At 42.4% G+C, this 24,403-nt stretch overlaps 1 protein-coding gene across 1 annotated transcript in view; it reads left to right on the top strand.

Annotated features, from left to right (window-relative positions):
• The window catches only part of LOC126271682 (ribosomal protein S6 kinase beta-1), a 201,082-nt gene that overhangs the window by 62,520 nt on the left and 114,159 nt on the right, over nt 1–24,403 (top strand). Inside the window, exon 4 of the mRNA XM_049974171.1 lies at nt 22,135–22,268. Within this exon, the coding sequence (XP_049830128.1) occupies nt 22,135–22,268 (134 nt within the window). The remainder of the gene's footprint in view (nt 1–22,134; nt 22,269–24,403) is intronic.

Below are 24,403 nucleotides of genomic sequence, written 5' to 3' on the forward strand. Positions count from 1 at the left end.
CACTCTTCTCCTGCTCACTGCTTGTATCCTATTCTTTTTGCAGCTTTGGGACGTTGCGCACCTGCTGTCTGCCTACAGGTAGGTTTACTGATTGGGCTCCGCCTCAATTCTCTCTGTTGTGATTTCCATCTTTCCTTGTTGTTCCCTTTCCCATATTTGTCCTGGCCACCCCCCACATCCTCCCCTTGGTTAGTTACCAGATTCGAATAGATCTATTCCATGGCCTGAAAGCCTCCACTGCTTCTGTGGTTTTCCATTGTTTGTTCCGCCTGCTCTTACAGGAGTTTCAGGATGCCATTGCTTTTTATACTGTTGGCTCTAAATCTGCTGATTACGTGGGATGTACCTTCACGTAATCTGTTGACGTGGAACACTGTCTCTTGCCTGACGTGTGGCGTGTTTACTGTGGAATTGATGGCCATCTATCGGGTCATTTACAAAGCAGAAACAGTGGTCCTCCCCACTCAAGTTTCATTATGGATGGATTTGCTGAATGGCCTATATGGCTACCGCTTGGAGTTCTTTCTGCCACCCCTTGGTCTCTTCCATCTACGACCTTTACTGATTTTGGTGATGCTGTTTGTTAGGTTGATTTTCTTGGGTTCTCGGCAACATGGGTGTCCTGGATAATGAACTTGCTCATCATCTGGCTGGTGGGAGCCACCCATCTCCTTCCCAACCCATTCTTCATGACCCCCTCTGGGGTGCAGATTTACGACTGTACATCAAATCCCTTTTCGCTCAATCATGAGCAGACTCTTTTGGGGCTGCTTCTCTTGTCTAATAAACTTTTTGCAATCAAGGAGGCTCTTCACTATGTGGTGTTCTTCTCCACTTCTCCCAGCTGTAATCTACCATCCTCTAGTCTCCATATCTGCCATACTAAATTAACCCATGGTCTTTTACTCTGCAACTAGCCACAGCACTCCCCCCCCCTCTTTCTGGCCCCACAGTGAATGCACTAAATATGCCCTCTGACCTTCCTTGTCCGCATTGTTAGCAGATGACCCTCGCATGGTTACATCTGTCCTTGGTTTTCTTCACGAAAGTAGTTTGTTGTCGAATTGCAAATTTCTGCAGTGTGTGTTCATCTGACACAATTTCTTCAGCAAGCTAGCAAAGCTTTTATTCTCTGTTGTCCATGACTCAGTGCTTCTTGTATTCGGGGAGAGGTCTTCTTTACTCGTAAATTATTTTCGTTCTGTCTGGACTTCTCATACTATATTTAAATCATTGAACGTTCTTTTACATTTCTCACTATTATCAGGCTGTTGAAAGAGCCATTTTTTTCCCTCGTAAAGTTCTTAAGCATTAATTTTACTTTTGTCCCTTTCAAAGAATACCCTACAGAAACACTTTTCTGATTTTCAAACCACTTCAGAATGGTAATTAGTTCCTTCAGCAATTATTTTTTTTCTCTCTTCATTGTTAACAAAAGTTGCCTTTCCATGGATCTTTTCTGCTTTTGGACTAGGAAGAAGTCACAGCATCTCCATCAAATTTGGAGATAAGGCATTGTTATGGTGTTGTTTCACTAAAACTTCATGAACAAGCTCTGAAGTCTTTGCCATTATCACAAAGATGGTCTGACCAAGGTTAGAATCCAATCTTACCTCTCTGATCAGTGTGTCATTGCCGTCCATCGGATGATGGAAAAGGTAGAGTCCTCCTTACTGCTCACGTACACTGTTTTTTTCTTTTTTCACTTTTGATAGTGGAGCTTTCATCCAAGATCAAAGCAGGCTATGAAATTCTCAAAATCTGACTAAACATTCCGAACCCGATGTGCTGCTACCAGTGTCATCGTTTCAACCACACTAGAACGTCTTGTCGGCACCCAGCCAAATGGGTAACCTGTGGTAGGGATGCAAATATGGAAGATTATCCACCTCCTGTCCCCACTGTATCAGCTGCAATGGCAGTCATGCCACCGCCTCTCGGGATTGTGAATCTTAATGTGCAGGCTGTCAAAGAGATTCGGCTAAACGAAAAAGTGCCTTACCCAGGTAGCTCTCAAGATAATCGCTAGTTGCAAACCCTGTGTTCTCTCGTCTGGCACCTATTGTTCTGTTCTTTTTACCACTCGCTCCATGAAGGACATGGCCATGCAGCTCCGAGGTTGTGAAATCGCCCAGTGTCAAGGTAGCATCACCATCCCCACATCCAGCAGTACAGCAAGCCATCGAACTCTCACCTCCAGCTACACAACTGGTAGGCCAGAAAGGACAGAAGGAGTACTCCCATGAAGACTTGCCATGGCCCTCCAGCCAACCAACACAAACACCAAAGGCACACAGTCTTCTTCTTCACCGACTTGAAGATCCTCTTTGACGTTGTCGCCACGTGATACCTTAGCCTGTCTGGCCTGCAGGTCATCGATGCATACCACCAACCATTTTTCTGCATTGGACTCCACAGACAGACAGCACTAGCAAGTTGATGCTTCTGTGGACCTCGTGGAGCAGGATCCTCCTACTTCTGTGCCATGTAGCAGTGACTCTTCGTGGTCTGTCACTCGGCAGCCGCCGAAGTGACACCCCTTCATCTCTTCATCATGACTCTCCTCCAAAGGAACATTCGCAGCATTCGATCTCACAAAGAGGATTTACAGCTGCTTTTAGCATTGCAGTGCCCCCTTGTACTGTGCCTTCTGGAAACGAAATTGCGTCCTCATAACCTCTTTGGGCTTCAACATTTCTTCTCGGTTCGTTTTGACCTTTCCTCTGAGGTCGGCATTCCATCTCATGGCGCATCGTAGTGCTCATACGGGATGGCATTTATAGTCAACCCATCTCCCTGAGTACCCATCTTCGAGCTGTCGCAATTCACCTTTTTGTTGCCCCCCTGACTTTTTCCTTCTGTACCATTTATATCCCTCCATCATTCAGTGCCACCAGGGCAGACTTACTTCAGCTCATTGGGCAGCTACCTCACCCATTCCTGCTACTTGGTGACTTAAAGGCGCATCATCCCCATGGGGCTCTCCCAGAACTTGTCGGAGAGGTGCTCTCTTCAATGAACTTCTTTATCAACTCAACCTCTTCTGGCTTAACACTGGAGCACCTACATTACTTTCTGACTCCTCACACACCTATTCCCATTTGGACCTATACTTCTGCACTGCCCAGCTTGTCCATCGTCTTGAGTTGTCCGTTCTTTCTGACACCTACTCGAGCAATCATTTCCCATGCACTGTCTGTTTGCTGACTCTTACTACACCTTCGTGCATAAACAAATGGCAGCTTACTAAGTCAGACTGGTGGCTTTACTCCTCCCTGGTGACCTTCGAAGAACGGAATTTCCCTAGTTGTAATGACCACGTGGAATATCTTACAAATGTTATCCTTATTGCTGCCTCTTTACAATGCCATGTCCCAGTCCCTTGGTGGACTGAGGCATGCTGTGATGCAAATTGTGCACAGAGACATGGTTTCTGCATTTTTAACCGTTGTCCTATGGTGGCAAATTGCATTCATTATAAACAGCTGCATGCAAAGTGTCATCACTTTCTTCGGGATAGCAAAAAATTTGTTGGATTTAATTCACTAGTTCTTTTAACAGTTCCACACCATTCTCTGCCGTGTGGGCCAACTTCCAATAGCTCTCTGGGACCAAGATCCATTTGACAATTTTCGGCCTGACATAGTATACAATGTTACCTTTGACCATATTGGTATCCTCAACACATTGGGCCACCATTTTTGCAGAAATTTCGTGCTCTTTCACTATCACGCTGCCTCTGTCCATCGGAAATGAGCGGAGGCGGCTCAGGTAATTCCCTTCTCTTCTCAAATCGTGAGTGCTACACTGCCGCCTTTACTATGAGCAAGCTAGATCGTGCTCAGTTCATCTCAATCATTCACCCCAGGGCCAGATGCTATCCACATTCAGTTGTTACAGCATCTTTCTTTTGCACGCAAGCACTTTCTGCTTAACACGGACAACTGCATGCGGGGCAAAGGGCATATTTCCCAGATGTTGGTGTGAAGCTGCCATCATACTCATACCTAAACCCAATAAGGGCAAAAACCTTCCTTCTAGCTACCGCCCCATCTTTCTCACCAGCTGCGTTTGCAGGGTGATGAAACATATGACTCATGCCCAGCTGGTATGGTGGCCCGAGTCTCGCAATTTACTAACAACTGCACAGTGTGGATTTCAAGTGCGGTATTCTGCAGTTGACCATCTCGTTACTTTGTCGACCCATGCCGTGAATGGTTTTCTGCAGAAGTCCCAGATTGTGGTTGTGTTTTTCGATGTGGAGAAGGCCTATGACACCTGTGGAGAACTGGTACCCTCTGTACTCTTTACATGTGGGGCTTCTGCGGCTGCCTGTCCTGTTTCCTTCAGAAATGTTTTAAAAGTCCAAGTTTTCAAGGTGTGTGTGGGTTCTGCCTTGTTAGACACCTTATCCAGGAGAACAGTGTGCCTCAGGGTTCCGTTCTGTGCATTGTTCTCTTTGCTATTGCCATTAACCCTATAATGGCCTGTCTCCCGCCAGGCATCTCCGCCTCCCTTTTTGTTGACAATTTTGCCACCTATTGCAGTTCTCCACTGATTTTACTCGCTGAGTGGCATCTTCAGCAATGTCTTTATTGCCTCCACTTCTGGAGCACTGACAGTGGCTTTTGTTTTTCCACTGACAAAACCATCTGTATGAATTTCTTGTGGTGTAAATGGTTTCTCCCACCATCTTTACATCTTGGCCTGTTGCCCTTCCGTTCTTTGAAACTACGAAATTCCTGGGGCTCGTGCTTGATAGCAAACACTCTTGGTCCTCTGTTGAGTCTTACCTGACAGCCCACTGTATGTGGTTCCTCAGTGTCCTACGGGTCCTCAATGGAACTTCCTGGGGTGCTTATTGAACCACCTTCCTCCGTTTGTACCGGTTCCTTGTCCTTTCAAAACTTGACTATGGGTGCTTTGTTTGTGTGTCTGCATGTCAACACCCCCATTGTGCAGTCTCAACACTATCCACCATCATGGCATTTGTTTGGCCACTGACGCCTTTTACGCTAACTTGGTTGAGAGTGTATGCTGAGGCTGCTGAACCACCACTGTCCTACCACCGTCGTGACTTTCTCCTCAACAGGTATGTATGCCGTTTGTCTGCCATGCGTGTCCACCCATCCTATACCATATTTTCTCGAATCTAAGCAGCACTTTTTTTTCCGGTTTTTGTAATCCAAAAAACCGCCTGCAGCTTAGAGTCGAGTGCAAAGTAAGCGGAAGTTCTGAAAAATGTTGGTATGTGTCGCCACAACTAACTTCTGTCATCAAATACACGTGGTGCAACACAGGTATGCTTTGCAAGCACAAAGATAAATACTGGTCACCAAAACCTCTGCGTCAGTAAATAAATTAAAAGAAAAGGTAGAAGAATGTAAACATTATGCCATGTATTCTTTCGTGTTTGCTGCTATCTCGTTTAAACCAGTTCTAATAAACTACGAAACCAGAGTGAGACAACAGCAAACGCGGAAGAATATATATATCATGTCATGTTTATATTCGTATTATTCTTATGTTGAATAGTGATACAGTCAGAAATGGAGTACGGCAACTGACTAGATTTTTAAATATAAGATGACTCTAATTTCTGTGCAGAATGTAATGTACTAAAGAGGCATCTACAAAGATTTTCAAACGGAGAAAAATTTTCGCTAGACTCTTGTTCAGAACATCTTCTATCATACGCAGTCTATTATTTGGTTCTTGTTGTTCATTATCAAAGAAAGCAGCAGTGTAAGTAACAACAAATAGGAATATCTTGCCATTGTTTCGCTTATGAGACAATTCCTCTCTCTCTCTCTCTCTCTCTCTCTCTCTCTCTCTCTCTCTCTCTGTCTCTCTCTCTTTTTTTTTAAAGCCGCAGTAGCGCGCACAAAAGCAAGCCGTGCTGCGAGTGGCGACAGTCTTTCTGTGCTGGATTCAGCAGTTTAACTTCACACTACCTGCAACTTTCCTGGTGGGTGTGAACTCTTCAACACCTTGGCTTCGTGCGGTGGCCTTCATTCTTGTCCTGAGGATAGTACTCCAGCCTTGCTCTATCACCTTCAGTTTCATGACCTTCGCATGGGATTTCGCGATAGCACCTTTGTTGTACACTGATGGCTCTCAGACTGACGGTGGTGTCAGGTGTTCCTTTGTCCTCCCACATCTTTAGATATCAGCTTCCAGCACACTGCTCAGTATTTATAGCCGATCTCTTCGCCCTGTATCAGGCCACGGGGTACATCCAGCGTCACCGGCTTTTCAATTGTCATCGGCTCAGACTCTCTCAGTGCCCTTCAAAGTCTAGGTGCGCCATATACTGCCCATGCCTTAGTGCAGTGGGTCCAGGAAAACTGTGACTTGCTCACTCTTGATGGAACCAGCTTGAAGTTTGTGGGTTTCTGGTAATGTCGGCCTGCCAGGAAACGAGGCTGCTGCCAAGGCTGCAGTCCTTGTACCTCTGCCTGCTAGTTCCTATATTCCTTCCAATGATCTCTGTGTTGCCGTCTGTCAGGAGGTGGTGTCCATTGGGCATTGCCATATGTTCTCTGTTCATGGTAATAAGCTCAGGATTATTAAGCCTCTCCAAGCGGTGGGGACGACCTCCTCTTGGTCCTCCTACTGGGAGGAGGTCATTTTAACTAGGTTGCGTATTGGGCATGGGCTTTTTAGCCATTGTCATTTGATAAGTGGTGCTCTTCCAACACTTCATACAAATTTTGGCCAAGTTTTGACTGTCCACCACTTCTTGATGGAATGTCCATATTATTATTATTATTATTATTATTATTATTATTAAATTTTTTTTAACCGTTGACACTCCTTTTTGGGATTGCCATCTGAGTTTTTGGTCGTGTTACCTAATGATGCTTGGGCTGCCAACTACAGTTTTACTTTTTATCTGTCGAAGCAATATGGCAAAGGCCATTTTATTTTTAGTTTTGGATGTCTGTTCCTGTATGGCATCTTTAGTAGCTCCTTCGCCACATCCCTGTTTTTAGCTGTACTCTCATATATGAATTGGAATTGACGTTTACACAATTTTTAACTGTCCTCTATTTCCGTGTTCTATAGTTTTGACGTGGGCGCGTATTACCCCAGTTCTTTTTGCACCCTAAAACAAAACAAAACAAAAACACATTTTTTGCCACAAATTCAGGTATTTTCTTCAAATAGTTTCACACAAGTACATCATACGAACTGAACTAACTGATAATGACGACGTAACATATATTACACCGTTACATTCAGTGAACTTAGTGAGTAAAAGCAACAAGCATTTATGGCCTTGCTTGTTCAGGAAGTTTCCATGAGAACATATGGGTCTTACTTAAATGTCATACCCATATAGCAATGTTTCAGCACAAAGCACAACCAATTTAAGCAGTTCTGGATTGTTATTCAGTTTATTCATCAGTTCCTGATACATGTTCATTCAGCTAATGATTGAAATTCAAATCCTTTATGAACTTTTGTGCTACTCATTCCATGCCCAAAACTTGATGAGTATTCCAGCTGATGGTAAATATTATGTCCATACTTTTTTTGTTGCCTCTTTCCACTTGTCAATTTGAGCTTAAGAAGGAAGAATTTTGTATGTATGAGGAGATGACCTACCTTACTGCTGGAACAGTATTATTGCAGAGGAGTAGCCACTAAACATGTAAGAATTTGTTTCCTCTGCATGTCAGTTTTACCTTCACGTTCTCTGCGTCATTGTTTTTGTTTCTGCCATTGTCGTCGTGACATGATTAATTAATACAAAGATCAATTAACAACACTTTGCTCTGTCTTGTTACCTTGTGCCAAGCCCATATGTTCAGGGCTTCATCCATGTATACATCACAGTGTTGCATTATTTCATTCATATAGTCTTTAAAAGAATGTTGTGTTCTGCTGTGTTTACATGTGTGAGGTGGTTTCCATGCAAAACTTCACTTTGGCCTCTGATGATCTTGCATTAACAAATGGCCATAAAACTTTAATGATTTTATTTCAATACTACCACTGTTTCATTCTAATTCTTAATTCTTCGTTAGTTTTCTTCTTGATTTGTAATATTCTGGTGCTCCTTTGTAAATAATCTGTTCCCACAGCTATTAGTCTTCTCTTGAGGTCAGCATTCAAAATCCATTGCATGTGTCAGATTCAATCATTAGTCAACCCATTCTTATCTTATTGCTGTTAGAAATGTTCTTAGAGTCCAGAAGGCAGTGGGAAGGAAGAACAAAGCCTTCAGTTTGTGGTTCTGAAACGGGACCAGAGTAACAAGAGAAGAATATTTAAAAAGGAGGAGGAAGAAGAAGAAGAAGAAGAAGAAGAAGCAAATAAGATAGTGGCTTACAGAGAAAAAAGTGGGTGGAAGAATGGACAAAGATGATGGAGGAAGACAGCAGAGGAATTAAGGAAGTACTATATGGAGTGTGTGTGTGTGTGTGTGTGTGTGTGTGTGTGTGTCGGGGGGGGGGGGGGGGGGGGGTAGGCATCCTAGGGAATAGTTGATGCGGAGCAACAAACACGCAGGAATAATGGAGCAACTGAAAAGACTGCCACTTTTACTGTCACGTTCAATCCTCTGATAGTGCCTGAACATCTTATAGCGAACTTCCTTCGACTTAATGTTTGATCTTACATTCCAAACCATATCCAGTGCTATAAATGCCAGCATTTCAGCCATATAACCCTGTGTTGTGGAGGTGAAGCGATCTGCGGAAAGATGCTCATAACACTGGGACTGACTGTCTCCAGTGATCTGCATCAACTGATTTGGGAGCCCCCCAGTCTGGAGCTGAGACTGCCCTGTTTTTGCTGAAGGACACAAAATACAGGAGATAAGTGACAAAGTGGATCCCCTATGCCGAAGCCAAAAAAAGAATACAAGGGCATGAAACCCCTTGTCTTTGCCACCTCATATTCCTCCATGGTGCAGAAACCTATTCCCAGGGCGGATGCTTCGACATAGATGATGCCTAGTGTGCCTGTATTCACGAATAGCACCCGTACTTTCACATGCACATGTCAAGGGAAAAAGAGTAAGGACAAAGCAATCCAGGCAGCTGCACCAGAAGGTACAAGAAAAGCAGAGTGCTCGCCCTCGAAGGGACAGGGTGCAGGGAAAGGCTCACGAAGTTCAGGTCAAAAGCTGTCCAGAGTGCTGTCAGATGTCGTTTTTTTCCTATGTAACTGATGAGGAGGATATTATGTCTTGGATCCAGGCAGCCCCTCCACTGCCCCTCGCTCTTAAAGTGCTTCACCTCCACAGTGCAAAGATAGGGGTAAATTAAAAACATATGGATGACATGGCTTCCATACTACAGAGGAATGTGAATGGGTTCAGGACTCATGCGGAGGAACTGAAACTCCTAGCACAGGCATGTCCCTTGTGCTTTTATTTACAAGAAACACGTTTTAAAGATACAGATGTCCCTGTGCTGCAGGATATATGCTATACCACGAGGATGACCTAACAACAGAAAGGGCCAAGGGAGGTTCGCAATGTTTTGGCACAAATGCACACTACTCCTCTGCCCTCCCCTTGGCTACTGACCTGCAAGCAGTTGCAGTTGAAATTCATGTGTGTCGAAGGATCACTGTTTGCTCACTGTATTCACCTCTGCAAGATGCACTAGACTCTGAGGCTCTCGCAGATCTCATCGTACAACTCCTGCGACCATTCCTCCTCGTGGAGACTTCAATGGGCTTGATCAATACTTGTCCTCGGGGTTGGGTTTTGGAGGGTGTCCTACGAGCTGTGCATTCTAAACATGGGTACTCACACACATTTCTTTACTGCTATTGGGTCATTCTCAGCCATCGACCTTTCTTTCTGTTCTCCCGCTTTTGCCGACTTTTCAGTGGGAGGTCATTGACGACTTTCATACCAGTGACCACTTCCCAATCCACCTTCACCTACTAAATGGCTCACCACCTGAAGTTAAGCCCCCAAAATGGATTGTCAGCGGGGCTAACAGGACGCGTTTCAGCCAGGTGGCCGTGTTCGAACATTGCAACAGTGTCCAATGGTGGGCGGACATCATCACACAAGTGATCTGTTGTGCCACTGATCTCTCCACCCCACATTCCTCAGGTCGTCTTAGGAGGTGACCAGTATCTTGGTGGACAGATGAGTGCCATTCCGTGATCCGGGAAAGACGTGCGGCTCTTATATATTTTAAATGCCAGGGAACAGCAGACAATCTTAGGGTCTTTCAAGTTGCGACAGCCAAGGCTAAACACGCCATTAGGGAGAGTAAGAAAAGGTCATGGCAAGCGTTCCTGGACTCCATCAATTGTTTCACTCCTTCTATAAAAGTATGGGAAGCCATTTGAAGGATTTCTGGTAAGCACAGCTATTTACCGATAGCTGCAATGCTGAAACGGATGCCTCCAAACAACATCTGAAACATTGCTCAGTGAGGCTCTCTTATTCGCGGATCATTGATGCTGCCCATCATGAGGGTAGCTGCCCACAGGTGCTTATTGGCTCTGCATCTGTGCGGAGGTGGGGGAACCGCCACTTGCAATCTACCGCCAGCTCCTCGCTCAAACTTCACCCGCACGCCGTACTGTTGCTCATCCACCTCTGGAATGCCTATTTTTCAACTGTCCACGAAGCATGATGCCATTTGGAATCAACATGCAGTGTGTGCTCTAGTCACTTGATGTGAAGCCAGTACGACCCCAAATCAAGGGTTTTAACCATCTGTTGCCCTGGTTACTGGAGAGGCCCGATTGATTTTAGATTTAGATTTGGTGCAGTACAGGAGAGATAGCACTCCTGCTTCCATTTTTAATGTGATATTCACTGATATTTTATCTGAGTACCATGACCATGTAGCTGGTTTTACGGATGGGTCCAAGCAGGGGACACTGTTGCTCTGTCATCAACGTCAGACTGTCTCCAGAATTTACCATCTTTGAAGCAGGATTATATGTGATCTTTTGAGCACTGGAGCAGATGAGGTGTTCTCCTGGTGTCAGATTTCTTCCCTGCTGAGATTTTCTGAGTGCCCTTTACTCTCTCCAATGTTTGTACCCAGCAAATACAGTAACCCAGAATATCCAGGATGACCTCCTACACCTACAATGACTGGGGAAGGAAATGTCTTTCTCCTGGGCACATTGGAATTGCAGGGAATGAAAGGACGGATCAAGCAGCCAAGGAGGTGTGTCGTAATCCTCTGGTATTTCAGTGTGCTACCCCCCTGCATACTATCACCTAACTTTTGAGGTACAAAGTCATGCGTAGACGGGAATACAAGTGGCTGGCTGTGACCAATAAAAAGCTCCATGTCATCAAGCCCACAACTCAGTCGTGGAATACTTGCTTCCAGCCACGTCGGTGAGACGAGGTCCGTTTTACTCATCTTAGAATAGGCCACACTCCTATGATAATGGATTCTTACTCCGGCGAGAGAACCCTCCAATGTGTGGTGCTTGTGGCATGCAGATAACGGTGCGCCACATTTTATTGGACTGCATTTTATTTGCCGACCAGCGGGCTAAGGCAGATCTGCCGTCTATTTTATGTAATGATCAAATGAATGTGGTTAAGGTTTTCAAGTTTTGTGAATTGACCTACATTTTTAACAAGATTTTAGGGAGATGTTCTTAATGTATCCAAGGCTGGTTGGCTACCTCTATTTTTTGTAAGTGGTCAGCCAGTCACCTTTCCCTGTGCTTTTCTTTTAGTTCTTATGCGTTTTGTTTTCTCTGTGTTTTAATTCCTCGATTAACTCTCTTCTCTCCTTATTTGTTTTAGTGCATGTGAGAGTGCATCTGCTACAGAGTGATTGTGTGGTCATTTCGAGTGCAAGCTTGTACAAACACTTTTAGTTCATCTCCATATTGGTTTGTTTTTTAATAAGTGTAAGGGCGCTGATGACCTCGCCATTGGGTGCCTATCAGATACACACAAACACACACAGTTCACACTAAGTAGCAGTTTTTCTTCTATTTACCCTCCTTGAAAATGGAAAACATATATTATCTTTCTTCATTCGGATGGAATTTTAATTCATTGATAACAGTTGCCAGCCGAGTGGTTCTAGGCGCTTCAGTCCGGAACCACGCAGCTGCTACTGTCGCAGGTTTGAATCTTGCTTTGTGCGTGGCTGTGTGTGATGTCCTTAGGTTAGTTAGGTTTAAGTAGTTCTAAGTCTTAGGGGAGTGATGACCTCAGATGTTAAGTCCCATAGTGATTAGAGCCATTTGAACCATCTGAAAACAGTTGTTCACAAGGTGAATTTTTCTTTTTTTCAAAATTGCGTCCTCCAGCTTTTAGTAACTCCACAGGAATATTTCCAGGACCAGGTGAATGCACATTCTTCATTGTAGCTAATGCACTGTTCACTTTCTCTAACACAATGGTCGTATTTCAAAAGTTGCTTAGTATATTGTCCTGTCTGCCCAAATAAAAAAGACAGTGGTCCACTGATGTAAATTTATCTGGTTAATAAAACTTACCACATAAACTATGTTTAAATATTTTCATGGCAATACATGTTAGAATTTTTTTATTTTACAAGATCAATGAAGGTGTACAGTACAGAACAATATTATTGAAACTAGCCTCATATTTGGACCCTTTATATTGGTATAATTTTATTGACTCGTGTCTTGCTGTATGCAGGCATTTAAAGATTCTACATGTGCCCAAGTATGTATGCTACATGCATCAAATCTGTTGCAAGTGAGTGGTTGCTTATCCTCATTTTTATTTATAATAAACTTGAGATTGCTTGTCATTTTTGAAGTAAATCATTAGATTATGGTAGCAATTAACATAATCTAAAAATTTGAAAAACTTCAGTCTTTCATGTAATGTATCATGTACGAAATGTATGATGCTTTGTTCTATTTAACATGTTGGTGTCAGTGAAATCAAAATAACAAAATGGTTACAAAAAATTGATATATTTACCACCAATCTAACTTTCACATCCTATGGACACATGGTTTTGTGAGATACTGTGGTACTCTTATGATAATGTAAGAAAAATTGAACAGAAACACTCATGGCAACTGCATTAAAATTATGGGTGTATGAAATTAAAATGCAAAATAGCAAATGAGTCCCTAGAGCTGACTTTTTCATCACTAGGTGATATAACTGTCATAGCTTTGTGTTGGTTTGCAGATCTGGTAAACTAGAAAGCGCAAATTGAAAAGAGCGGGACTTTTTTTTACTATTTTATTGACTCAGAAACATGCTAACTCAAAGATTTACTCACAGAGGAAAACAGGAATTGTTCTCCCTGATAAATCAACTAATGCTGCTTAATTTTCAGCGATTTGAGGGACTTTATCATTAGTTGAGTCTTAAAACCTAAAATATTTTTTGTAGGTACAAATGAGAAGTTACTTCTGTTTTGTGTGTACTATGAAAGAAACATCTTTGATGTTAATGGTTTTCAAATAAGCAACAAACATAACTACTATTTCAGACTGTGACATACCCCTGCATCATGTTTCATGTTCAGAAATTAATATAGATCAAATAATTCCAAGGATATCTTTAGTTATTTTGGCGTGACATAGACCAACATGTGCATTAATTGTTGTCTGTGGACATACCAAAGTCATACCTGACATGTAGTCAAGATCATGGAGAGATGTCACATGAAGTACACAATCATAAGTGCAACAATTACTAACAAAGAGATAGAGGGGCTGGCCAGTAGTTACCTCAGCTCAGTGCAACCGATAGAAACACAAAAAACAACCGAAAATTTAAGTTCCTAGCTTTCGGAATAAATGTTCCTTCATCAGGGAGGAGAGAGGGGAAAGAAAGGGAAGAAGGGAAAGTGGATTTAGTTACTCACAACCCAGGTTATGAAGCAACGGGGAAAGGAAAACAGGGAAGGTAGCAAGGATGGAGGCATGGTTGTCAGAGGGAAGCCAAAGATATTCTACTGCAGGTACTGTGCCAGCTTCAAGCCAAAGAGGATGCATACAGAAGTAAAGAGGTGTATAGTATAAAGATGTAGGATGGAAAGATGCATGAATGGCTAAAGAGGAAAGGGAAAGAGGAGAAGACTGAAAAGTAAATGGGAGTGAGGTTGTTTAACGTAGGTTCAGTCCAGGGGGATGGCGGGATGAAAGGATGTGCTGGAGTGCAAGTTCCCATCTCCGCAGTTCAGAGGGACTGGTGTTGGGTGGGAGAAGCCAAATGGCACATACAGTGTAGCAGGTTCCTAGGTCCCTAGAATTATGTTGGAGGGCATGCTCCGCTACTGGGTATTGGACATCTCCTAGGCGGACAGTTCGTCTGTGTCCGTTCATGCGCTCAGCCAGTTTAGTTGTTGTCATACCAATGTAAAAGGCTGTGCAGTGCAGGCATGTCAGCTGATAAATGACATGTGTAGTCTCACACGTGGCCCTGCCTTGAATTGTGTATGTTTTCCTAGTAGTGGGGCTGGAGTAGGTGGTTGTGGGGGGATGCATGGGGCAGGTTTTGCAGCGGGGTCGGTTACAGGGGTAGGAACCGCTGGGTAGAGTAGGTAGTCTGGGAATATTGCAGGGTTTAACAAGGATGTTACGGAGGTTAGGGGGATGACGAAAGGCAACTCTGGGTGGTGTGGGGAGAATTTTGTCAAGGGATGATCTCATTTCAGGGGTTGACTTGAGAAAGTCATATCCCTGGCCCCAACAGAACGTATCTCAGCTCTGGTAGACCAACACCTCCAACCTATCACCTGCAGACTCCCATCCTACATCAAGGACACAAACCACTTCCTAGAACGCCTCAAATCCATTCCCACTCCTCTCCCACCTGAAACCTTTCTTGTCTCCATAGATGCTACATCCCTTTACACAAACATCCCACACACCCATGGTCTCTCTGCCCTTGAGCACTACCTCTCCCAACGCCCACCCGAAGATCTTCCAAAAACCTTGTTCCTTATCATACTTACCAACTTCATCCTCACCCATAATCACTTCACTTTTGAAGGCCAGACCTACAAACAAATCAGGGGAACTGCCATGGGAACCAGGATGGCTCCATCCTATGCCAACCTCTTCATGGGCCGCATGGAGGAGGCTTTCCTGAAGACCCAACAGCTGCTTCCCCTGGCCTGGTATAGGTTTATAGATGACATCTTTGTGGTCTGGACTCATGGTGAAGAAACACTCCTTAATTTCCTCCATAACCTCAACTCCTTTTCGAATCTGAATTTCACCTGGTCCTTCTCCAAAACCAAAGCCACCTTCCTGGATGTTGACCTTCATCTTGTTGAAGCTCACATCCACACCTCTGTCCATATCAAACCCACCAACAAACAACAGTACCTTCACTTTGATAGTTGCCATCCATTCCACATCAAACACTCCCTTCCCTACAGCCTAGGTATTCGTGGCAAACGTATCTGCTCCAGTGACGAATCCCTCAACAATTACACCAATAACCTGACCAGTGCTTTCCTCTCCCGCAACTACCCTGCAGACCTTGTCCACAAACAGATCTCCCGAGCAATACATTCCTCCCCGTCCAACAACAATATTCCTACCCTCAGACCACACAGAAGCATCCCCCTTGTCACCCAATATTATCCTGGCCTCGAATACATCAATAAATTACTCCGCCAGGGATATGACTTTCTCAAGTCAACCCCTGAAATGAGATCATCCCTTGACAAAATTCTCCCCACACCACCCAGAGTTGCCTTTCGTCGTCCCCCTAACCTCCGTAACATCCTTGTTAAACCCTGCAATATTCCCAGACTACCTTCTCTACCCAGCGGTTCCTACCCCTGTAACCGACCCCGCTGCAAAACCTGCCCCATGCATCCCCCCACAACCACCTACTCCAGCCCCGCTACTAGGAAAACATACACAATTCAAGGCAGGGCCACGTGTGAGACTACAAATGTCATTTATCAGCTGACATGCCTGCACTGCACAGCCTTTTACATTGGTATGACAACAACTAAACTGGCTGAGCGCATGAACGGACACAGACGAACTGTCCGCCTAGGAGATGTCCAATACCCAGTAGCGGAGCATGCCCTCCAGCATAATTCTAGGGACCTAGGAACCTGCTACACTGTATGTGCCATTTGGCTTCTCCCACCCAACACCAGTCCCTCTGAACTGCGGAGATGGGAACTTGCACTCCAGCACATCCTTTCATCCCGCCATCCCCCTGGACTGAACCTACGTTAAACAACCTCACTCCCATTTACTTTTCAGTCTTCTCCTCTTTCCCTTTCCTCTTTAGCCATTCATGCATCTTTCCATCCTACATCTTTATACTATACACCTCTTTACTTCTGTATGCATCCTCTTTGGCTTGAAGCTGGCACAGTACCTGCAGTAGAATATCTTTGGCTTCCCTCTGACAACCATGCCTCCATCCTTGCTACCTTCCCTGTTTTCCTTTCCCCGTTGCTTCATAACCTGGGTTGTGAGTAACTAAATCCACTTTCCCTTCTTCCCTTTCTTTCCCCTCTCTCCTCCCTGATGAAGGAACATTTATTCCGAAAGCTAGGAACTTAAATTTTCGGTTGTTTTTTGTGTTTCTATCGGCTGTACTGAGCTGAGGTAAGTACTGGCCAGCCCCTCTATCTCTTTGTTAGTAATTGTTTCACATCTTTATATGAGATTTTTCCATTAATTAGTACAATCATAAGTGCCACATATTCAGCTTTGTGCAGCGGCCACATTTAGTATACCCTTTCTATTAATGTTACAGAAAACAGAACAAATATAAAGGGCTTTGGGCACATTTTGTAGCTTGTTTCAACAGAGATAGCTATAACTCACTAGTCAAAACTAAGAACTGATCTGATGTACTGTGCAATTCTTCACTCATCCCCTCCACCAAGTCATAGATCTTCCTAATCGCTGGCAGCAGTATGACCGAAACAGTCAGCAGTTACAGTCATTTACCATTTATTTGTGTGATTTTAATATGTTTGACAAAATTAAGGATGGCGTAAAGTGTGAAGTTTCTATCATAATGAAGATTATGAATGCAGAGAGTCTGTTCTGACAGATAATTGAAGTTTATGAGAGTATGAAGAATGAAGCTTCAGTTTGAAAATAGTGCATCACGTTTAACTGAGGATGGATGAGTAATCATGATGAAAAACGATCAGGACAACATCCATTTGTGGCTGACACACTCAAGTCAAGGACTAAGTAAAAGATTCATTAGGATAGACGGTTTGCTATTGATGACCTGAATTTGGTCTCTCCTGAAATTTCATGATCAGCTCTTTATGAAAGTGTTCATGGGAATTGGGCTTTAAAAAAGTATGTGTCCAAGTTCCTTGATTCTTGATAGGTAAACGCAAAAGCAACGAATGGGAGCAACATAGACTTCTTTCACTCAGTATGACAAGGGTGGCAAAGAATTTTTGAATCAAATTGTCACAGGTAATGTGATCTGGGTTTTGCATAAAAGTCCATAATCAAAGTCAATGGAATGGTGTCTTTCATGATCCCAACAAAGCCTAAAAACAGCCAGACGAATTCTGTACCCCAAAAAACTTACGGACACAGTGTTTTGCGAATGAAATGGCATTCTACACAGAGTTTATACCTAGAGGAGAGACAATGAATACAATAATCTTGTCAGGTCTTCACAGGCTTTGCCACACCATTCAAAACAAACAGCGCAAGTTATTATCCTCTAGCATTGTGTTTCTTCACGATAAAGCTCACCCGCTTTCTGCTGTGTTGATAAAAGATTTGCTTCACTGGTTTAAGTGGGAGGTTTCTGTACATATGCCTTACAGCCCAGGTGTGGCATTGAGTGATAACCATCTTTTCCCATATTGAAGGACTTTTTTTGGTGGAAATGAAGGAAATGACAATGGACTGAAAGAGGGCATTATTGACTGATAAAACAACTTGGAGGCCAATGAGTATATAAAAGCCATAGAAAAACTTGTGGAATACTAAAAATGTTTAAATTTGTATGACAACTATGTAGAAAAATATCTTACCTATCAGAAATGTTGTAAAATAAGTTTCCGTAAATTATCTTGGAACAGAAATGTTTGGAGAACATTCTTTACTTATAGAGCAACTCTCATATTTAATTGATCTGCAATTCAGAGGCTGAACCAGTTCACTTGGATTGTTTGACATGATTTTATGATAGTTAAATAAATAAATAAATAAATAAACACTGTCTGAATGTGTCCTTGAAGGCCCAACAGTACTGACAGGCCACCACCTCAGCCCTTAGGCATCACCGGATGTGGACATGGATGGGCATTTGGTCAGCACACCACTGTCTTGGCTGTTGTCAATTTCGTGGTGATGATGATGATGATGATGATGGATGATGATGATGATGATGATGATGATGATTAAAGACAGTCTAATTTTTCTGACAAAGGCTGGTCTTCCAGAGGACCCACCAGTTCATTTAGCATGTATAATTTCACTTACAGCAGTATCTCCCCTTCTTATGTATACAAGACAAATCAGACATATTATTTGGGCACTTTTTCCTCAAATGGTGCATTCTAATATCTCCAGAGAAAATGCATTTTTATGCAAACCTTTAAGGATGAATAGAATGGTAAAAGCTGCTGTAAAAACTCAGCCTCAGAATTTTAAATTGGCACATTGAAAGAGAGGAAAGAGTACTGAAAGAAAAAGATTTTGTGGAATAATGAATCTACTTGCTTCAAACAACGGAAAATCCAGGATGGAATAATTGTAATATTTCAGTAAGAGCTAATACAGGAGTAAGTCTAATAATGAATAAGAAAGTAAAAATACAGGAAACTACTATGAACGGCAGATGAACTATTTTCGTAAGTATGTAATGCAGAATTAACCATTATATGTCGTCACAAGAGGCAGACCCACTAATATCACAGGAGGCCAGGAGTACCGTATTGTAAGTAGAGTAATGGTAACAGAAGAATGTGTTGAACATGATACAGACTTCGAATGTGGACAGGCTGAGTAACAAGTTCATCAGGGACATTTCAACTCTTCTAAAGCTGCTCAAATTGACTGTTGATATGATTATGAAGTTTAAATACAAAGAAGAACCACAGCGAAACCAAGAACAGGCTGCTCACGTACTAACAAACAGGTACTTATGAGCATTGCGGAGGTGGGGGGAGAGGGGGGGGGCGGAGAAAGAGATAATGTGTAAGTTAGAAGGTGCTACCAGGCATCTAGCTAGCATAAGAAGTTAAAAAGAATGGGGTAAAATTGTCAAACAGTTCCTCATAAGCAACATATTTCTGGAAATGAAGGGTTTGGGATTGGGGGGGGGGGGGGGAGGGGGGAAGGGGGGAAAGCAAACATTGGGAATGTTACCTGCCACCATACATGGGACCTGACAATGAAGTATGGAGGATGTGGTGGTATGATATGCAGGTGTTTTTCATGGTTAGGGTGTGGTCCCTTGTTGCACTTAAGAAAAAATGTTGCACTACAGAAAAAAATTAAATGCAGAAGTATGTGAACAAATTTTATGGCATTTTCTAATGTCTGTAGGGGAGGAACAGTTCGCAGACAATGATTAGCTGTATCAGCATGACAGTGTAGCCTATCATAAAGCAGCATCTGTGAGGCAATGGTTTATGGACAATAACAGTCCTGAAATGAATAAGACTGCCCCAAGTCCCAACCTGAAACTAGTGGAACACCTTTGGGATGACTTAAGATGCTGCCTTCACTCCAGACCCCAGTGTCCATCATCAGTACCTTCTGCAGTTTTGGCTTGAAGAAGAATACATTTTTCAGCACACAAAATGAGATTATATTTTAATCAAGTTGGTTTACTGGAGTTTGATACTATGAAATCAATTGTAAGGAAAAATTGTTGGGCTGGTGAAAAGGAATGAATGTTAAAACCACTTGGTAGCATCTTCCACACAACACTGTTTAATTAGTGCAAATGCATGTTTTAAGAATAATGAAAGAAGGTTTTATGTATGGAAAAGTCCAGAAGACACACATCTTATCTAATGATAAGACAGAGATTTTGAAACTAGATTTTAAACCACAAAAATATTCACAGGGGCAGATGTGCACTCTGTAATTGACTGGTTACAAACTACAGATTAAAAGTGAAGAAATTGCAGAAATATGGGAAATGAGTGAGATGGGATTTGGGTAAATTGAAATAACCATAGGTTGAATTTTGCAAAGGGACCTTTAGGTGGCGGTGGTAGTAGCAGCTGCAGCTAGCGTGCCTCTCCAGAACGGTGACAGTGTGTCAGTAGCTGTCTGTTCAGGGCAGCAGCATTATCCCTCGGTGAAGACAATCGAATGTGGCCTGGTTTTCTGGGCCTGTCAGAGTTCTTTGTTGTCCTGCATTGTGGCAGCTTCTTGTTTCAGGTTTTCAATTCTTTATTTTCTGCTGTGTCAGTGGGCTAAAAATTGTTCTGCAGATGATTTATATGTTCTTAGTCCACTGTGTGTGGTTGGCAGAATTTTACTACGCTCCCTTCACAGTGAGGTCATACTGCTGATTGGCTATTTGAACATCTTGCTCAGTGCGTGCCAGCGGGCTCAGTTGTGTGGCATGATATTTTGCATTATTGACCCTTGTGTGTTCGTCACTCTAATTACAACACTGCACTCAGGCCTCTCTTGGCTTCACATAGCACTGGCTGGGAAAAACATTTTGCATTCACACATCAAGAGGTGGGAGGGGGGGGGGGGGGGGCAGGCGTAAAAAATATTGGAGACCATGGCTTGAATACAGTAAAGTGTATCTAGGTTACAGAGCTGAAAAGGCTTGCCTAGATTTCGGCCTGAGACAATTTTCAAGTGTTAAAAGTATCAAAAATCATCAGACTTGAGTAGTACACAAGTCATCATCAAAACGTGTGTCTTTGGTTATATAAACCAATTTTAGTAAATATATATCCAAGAACATTAGTGTAATAGGCTAATTTACCATGGTTGTGGAATAAATAAGTGTCCAAATCACAGGTTTAAACTTCATAATAGTGTCTCTTACAAGTCACTGTTTAGACATGCTTTCCTAGTTGATTGTTCATAAAAGAGGTATTGTCTTATAACTTGATCATGGATGAGTTCATCTTGGCTACACTTATACCAGATTTGCTGGTTGACTAAAATGAATAAACTTGATGTGATCATGTTATGAGTAAGGATTTTCTTCTGACCTATAATGAAATGAGAGAACCTGAGAGATCACCTCTGTTGATATTTATCCTGTCATTAAATTTGAGGCCGGCTTCATTAGTCAACAATACAACAGTTCAAGCCCAAACTTTGAGTCGGAAACCAGGCACAGAAGGTGGTTTTTGTATGTAATTAATCTTTCCTTAATTCATAATAAATTTAAATGTGGTATGTTCATTAAAAAAAGTGCTATGTAGATTTCTTAAAGTGGCACTTCGCGTCTCCCTGGAATCCCTTGCTACTGTTACTTAAAAAAGAGCAGCATCAAAGTGTATTGCAGCAAGAATGTCTGCACTTCCATTGTCTTCAATTTTGAGACTTATTTTGAACAGTACTAACTTTTCCCCATGTTCAAACTGAAAATTCTGAAGATGAGTTAGTTTCCTCAGTTTTCCAGCAGTTTCCAGGCAATTTGAGTTCCACCTATTCTTTTTGTCCTTAACTGGTTTTCCCAAAATGCATTTAACTGGAAAAAGATCAATGGCACCAATTCCAAGATAAAGTGCCAATACCATAGATCTGAAGCATGCTATACATAATGATTCTGAATTAATCCAGTGTGTCAGATCAGTTGGAAGTGAGAGTTGACAAGAAATTATAAATGGAGATAAAGAGTTTAAAACAACACATTCAAACAACACAAACACTTAGACGAGAGGGAGAGGAGAGGCAGAATTGACAGTACTAAGCTTAGACTGCATGTTTGATCGTGACAATTTACTATGGGCTTTAAGTCCACACACTGCTAGACACTGAAAACTCTTTACTCCCTCATAAAATATGTTCCTTTTTTTAGTGGAGTGCTTATCCACTCCACCTTGTGTGAAGTGGCTTCACTTCCTTGCATATTTCACTGTAATGTAGAACATACACAGTTTGTCACCATGAATCTGTTATTACTTTTTAGCTGAAAATATTGAATAATGAAGTGTTGTACTTATTCTTCCCTGTCAGACAGCAATGTTATCACAAAGTGAAGTAAATTATTATTTTTGTGTGCTTGTATAGCATCCATTCATTGTGGAGCTGATGTATGCATTCCAAACTGGAGGCAAACTGTATCTCATACTGGAATACCTTAGTGGTGGGGAACTCTTCATGCACTTGGAGCGTGAGGGTATATTTCTAGAAGATACTGCCTGGTATGTACTAGCATGTATTTTGCTACACTTTTATAATAATTTGGAAATATATATTCTTTTATGTTTACAGTTATATTTTGATACTATTACATTGTGTTTTTTTCTCATATTTTCAATTAAACCCTAAGAATAAAGTTATTGCATAATTATTATCCATTAAAAGTGATGAAAATTGCATATAAGAGTAAATAAAATATGCAAGAATTGTACAGAAGAGAACATCAATATTGTAGTTAATATCCATTGGAACGACAAAGTGAAATATTCATGCCAAATGAAATATGTATATGCCCTGGCAAACAACTTGTTAACCCCCATTATTTCCAGTGCATATACTGTTGCAGTGGTACATGTTCTCAGTTTCATTAACTGTAAATCTGTTTTGATAACCATTTTAGAATGACGCAAGGAAATAATTTCCATTGTTCCAGGTGTTTGTGCCTGTATAAAATGTTTGTCTTAAAACTGCTTATACGAATATTCCTCACCTCAAATGGTAACACATAAAACAAGTATTTAGCCACTTCTTAACAGCTTGAAAATTGAGCTAGTTAACTTCAGAAATGGAAAAATATGGAGGAAGAACACATTGGTAATGGAAAATTACATAGAGGTGCTCATGAGCCAACAGTGACAGAAGTTAGCAGATAGTTGTTGTTAATCACAGTGTAGCTGACAATTAAAATTCTGAGATCATACATTCCGATAGGAGCAGGCCAGTATATTGCTTCTTCTTGTGCATATCCCACAAAAATTTGAGTCTTGTAGCTCACACTAAGGCCTATGAACAATTGCTGATTAGTCTTCCAGGTTGTATGGGTATGGTTTCTGATGTTTTGTGCAAAAGGTTGCGGGACATTTTCAGAGATGCTCTGAGTGACACTGAGTTTTGCCAACAGATGAGTTGGATGTCTGAGGCTGACATAAATACTGTGTAAAATGGCCATCTTCAAGTTTACATATGATCAAAGATTCCAAGACTTACCAAGCGGGAAAGCGCCGGCAGACAGGCACATGAACAAAGCACACAAACACACACACACACACACACAGAATTACTAGCTTTCGCAACCGATGGTTGCTTCTTCAGGAAGGAGAGGGAAAGACAAAAGGATGTGGGTTTTAAGGGAGAGGGTAAGGAGTCATTCCAATCCCGGGAGTGGAAAGACTTCCCTTAGGGGGGAAAAAGGACAGGTGTACACTCGCGCTCGCGCGCACGCGCACACACATATCCATCCGCACATACACAGACACAAGCAGACATATTTTTCCCATGTGGAAGTTTCTTTCTATTTAATTTGTCTGCTAGTGTCTGTGTATGAATACTAACAAAGAGATAGAGGGGCTGTCCAGTACTTACCTCAGCTCAGTACAGCCGATAGATACACAAAAAACAACTGAAAATTTAAGTTCCTAGCTTTCGGAATAAATGTTCGTTCATCAGGGAGGAGAGAGGGGAAAGAAAGGGAAGAAAGGAAAGTGGATTTAGTTACTCACAACCCAGGTTATGAAGCAACAGGGAAAGGAAAACAGGGAGGGTAGCAAGGATGGAAGCATGGTTGTCAGAGGGAAGCCAAAGATATTCTACTGTTGGTACTGTGCCAGCTTCAAACCAAAGAGGATGCATACAGAAGTAAAGAGGTATATAGTATAACCAGAGTCAAATGCCACATATCACCAACCCCAATTCAGTTCTAAACCTCTCATCCAGATCCCTCTCTCCTCCAGAGACATATGTTCTATCAAAAGGCTTAACCTTTAGCCCCACACCAAAATTCAACCATACTGCCCCGGTTAAAGATCTCCTCTCATTCACCCGGAACCTCAACTGGAAATATCACTTCACTACCCAAACACAGCCCCCAAATACTAGACCCAGTGTTGAACCTTGTCTAGAACAGTTCCGACCGCCTTCTCAAAGGGATCCTCCTCCCCTCCCCCAAAACCATCTCTTGCAGACATTTCAGGAATTAATCACATCCAGTGTTGCCTCCCAGTCCTTCTTGAAGAACATCCTGACAACCCCCAACATCACCCCAGCTGAATCCCGTGTCATTAAGGAGCTGAAAACAGACCTCTCTATTGTAATCCTCCTGGCGGATAAAGGCTCCACAACTGTGGTACTTGACCGTGTG

The sequence above is a fragment of the Schistocerca gregaria genome, chromosome 1, assembly GCF_023897955.1.
Source record: "Schistocerca gregaria isolate iqSchGreg1 chromosome 1, iqSchGreg1.2, whole genome shotgun sequence".
In the NCBI taxonomy this organism is placed as follows: Eukaryota; Metazoa; Arthropoda; class Insecta; order Orthoptera; family Acrididae; genus Schistocerca; species Schistocerca gregaria.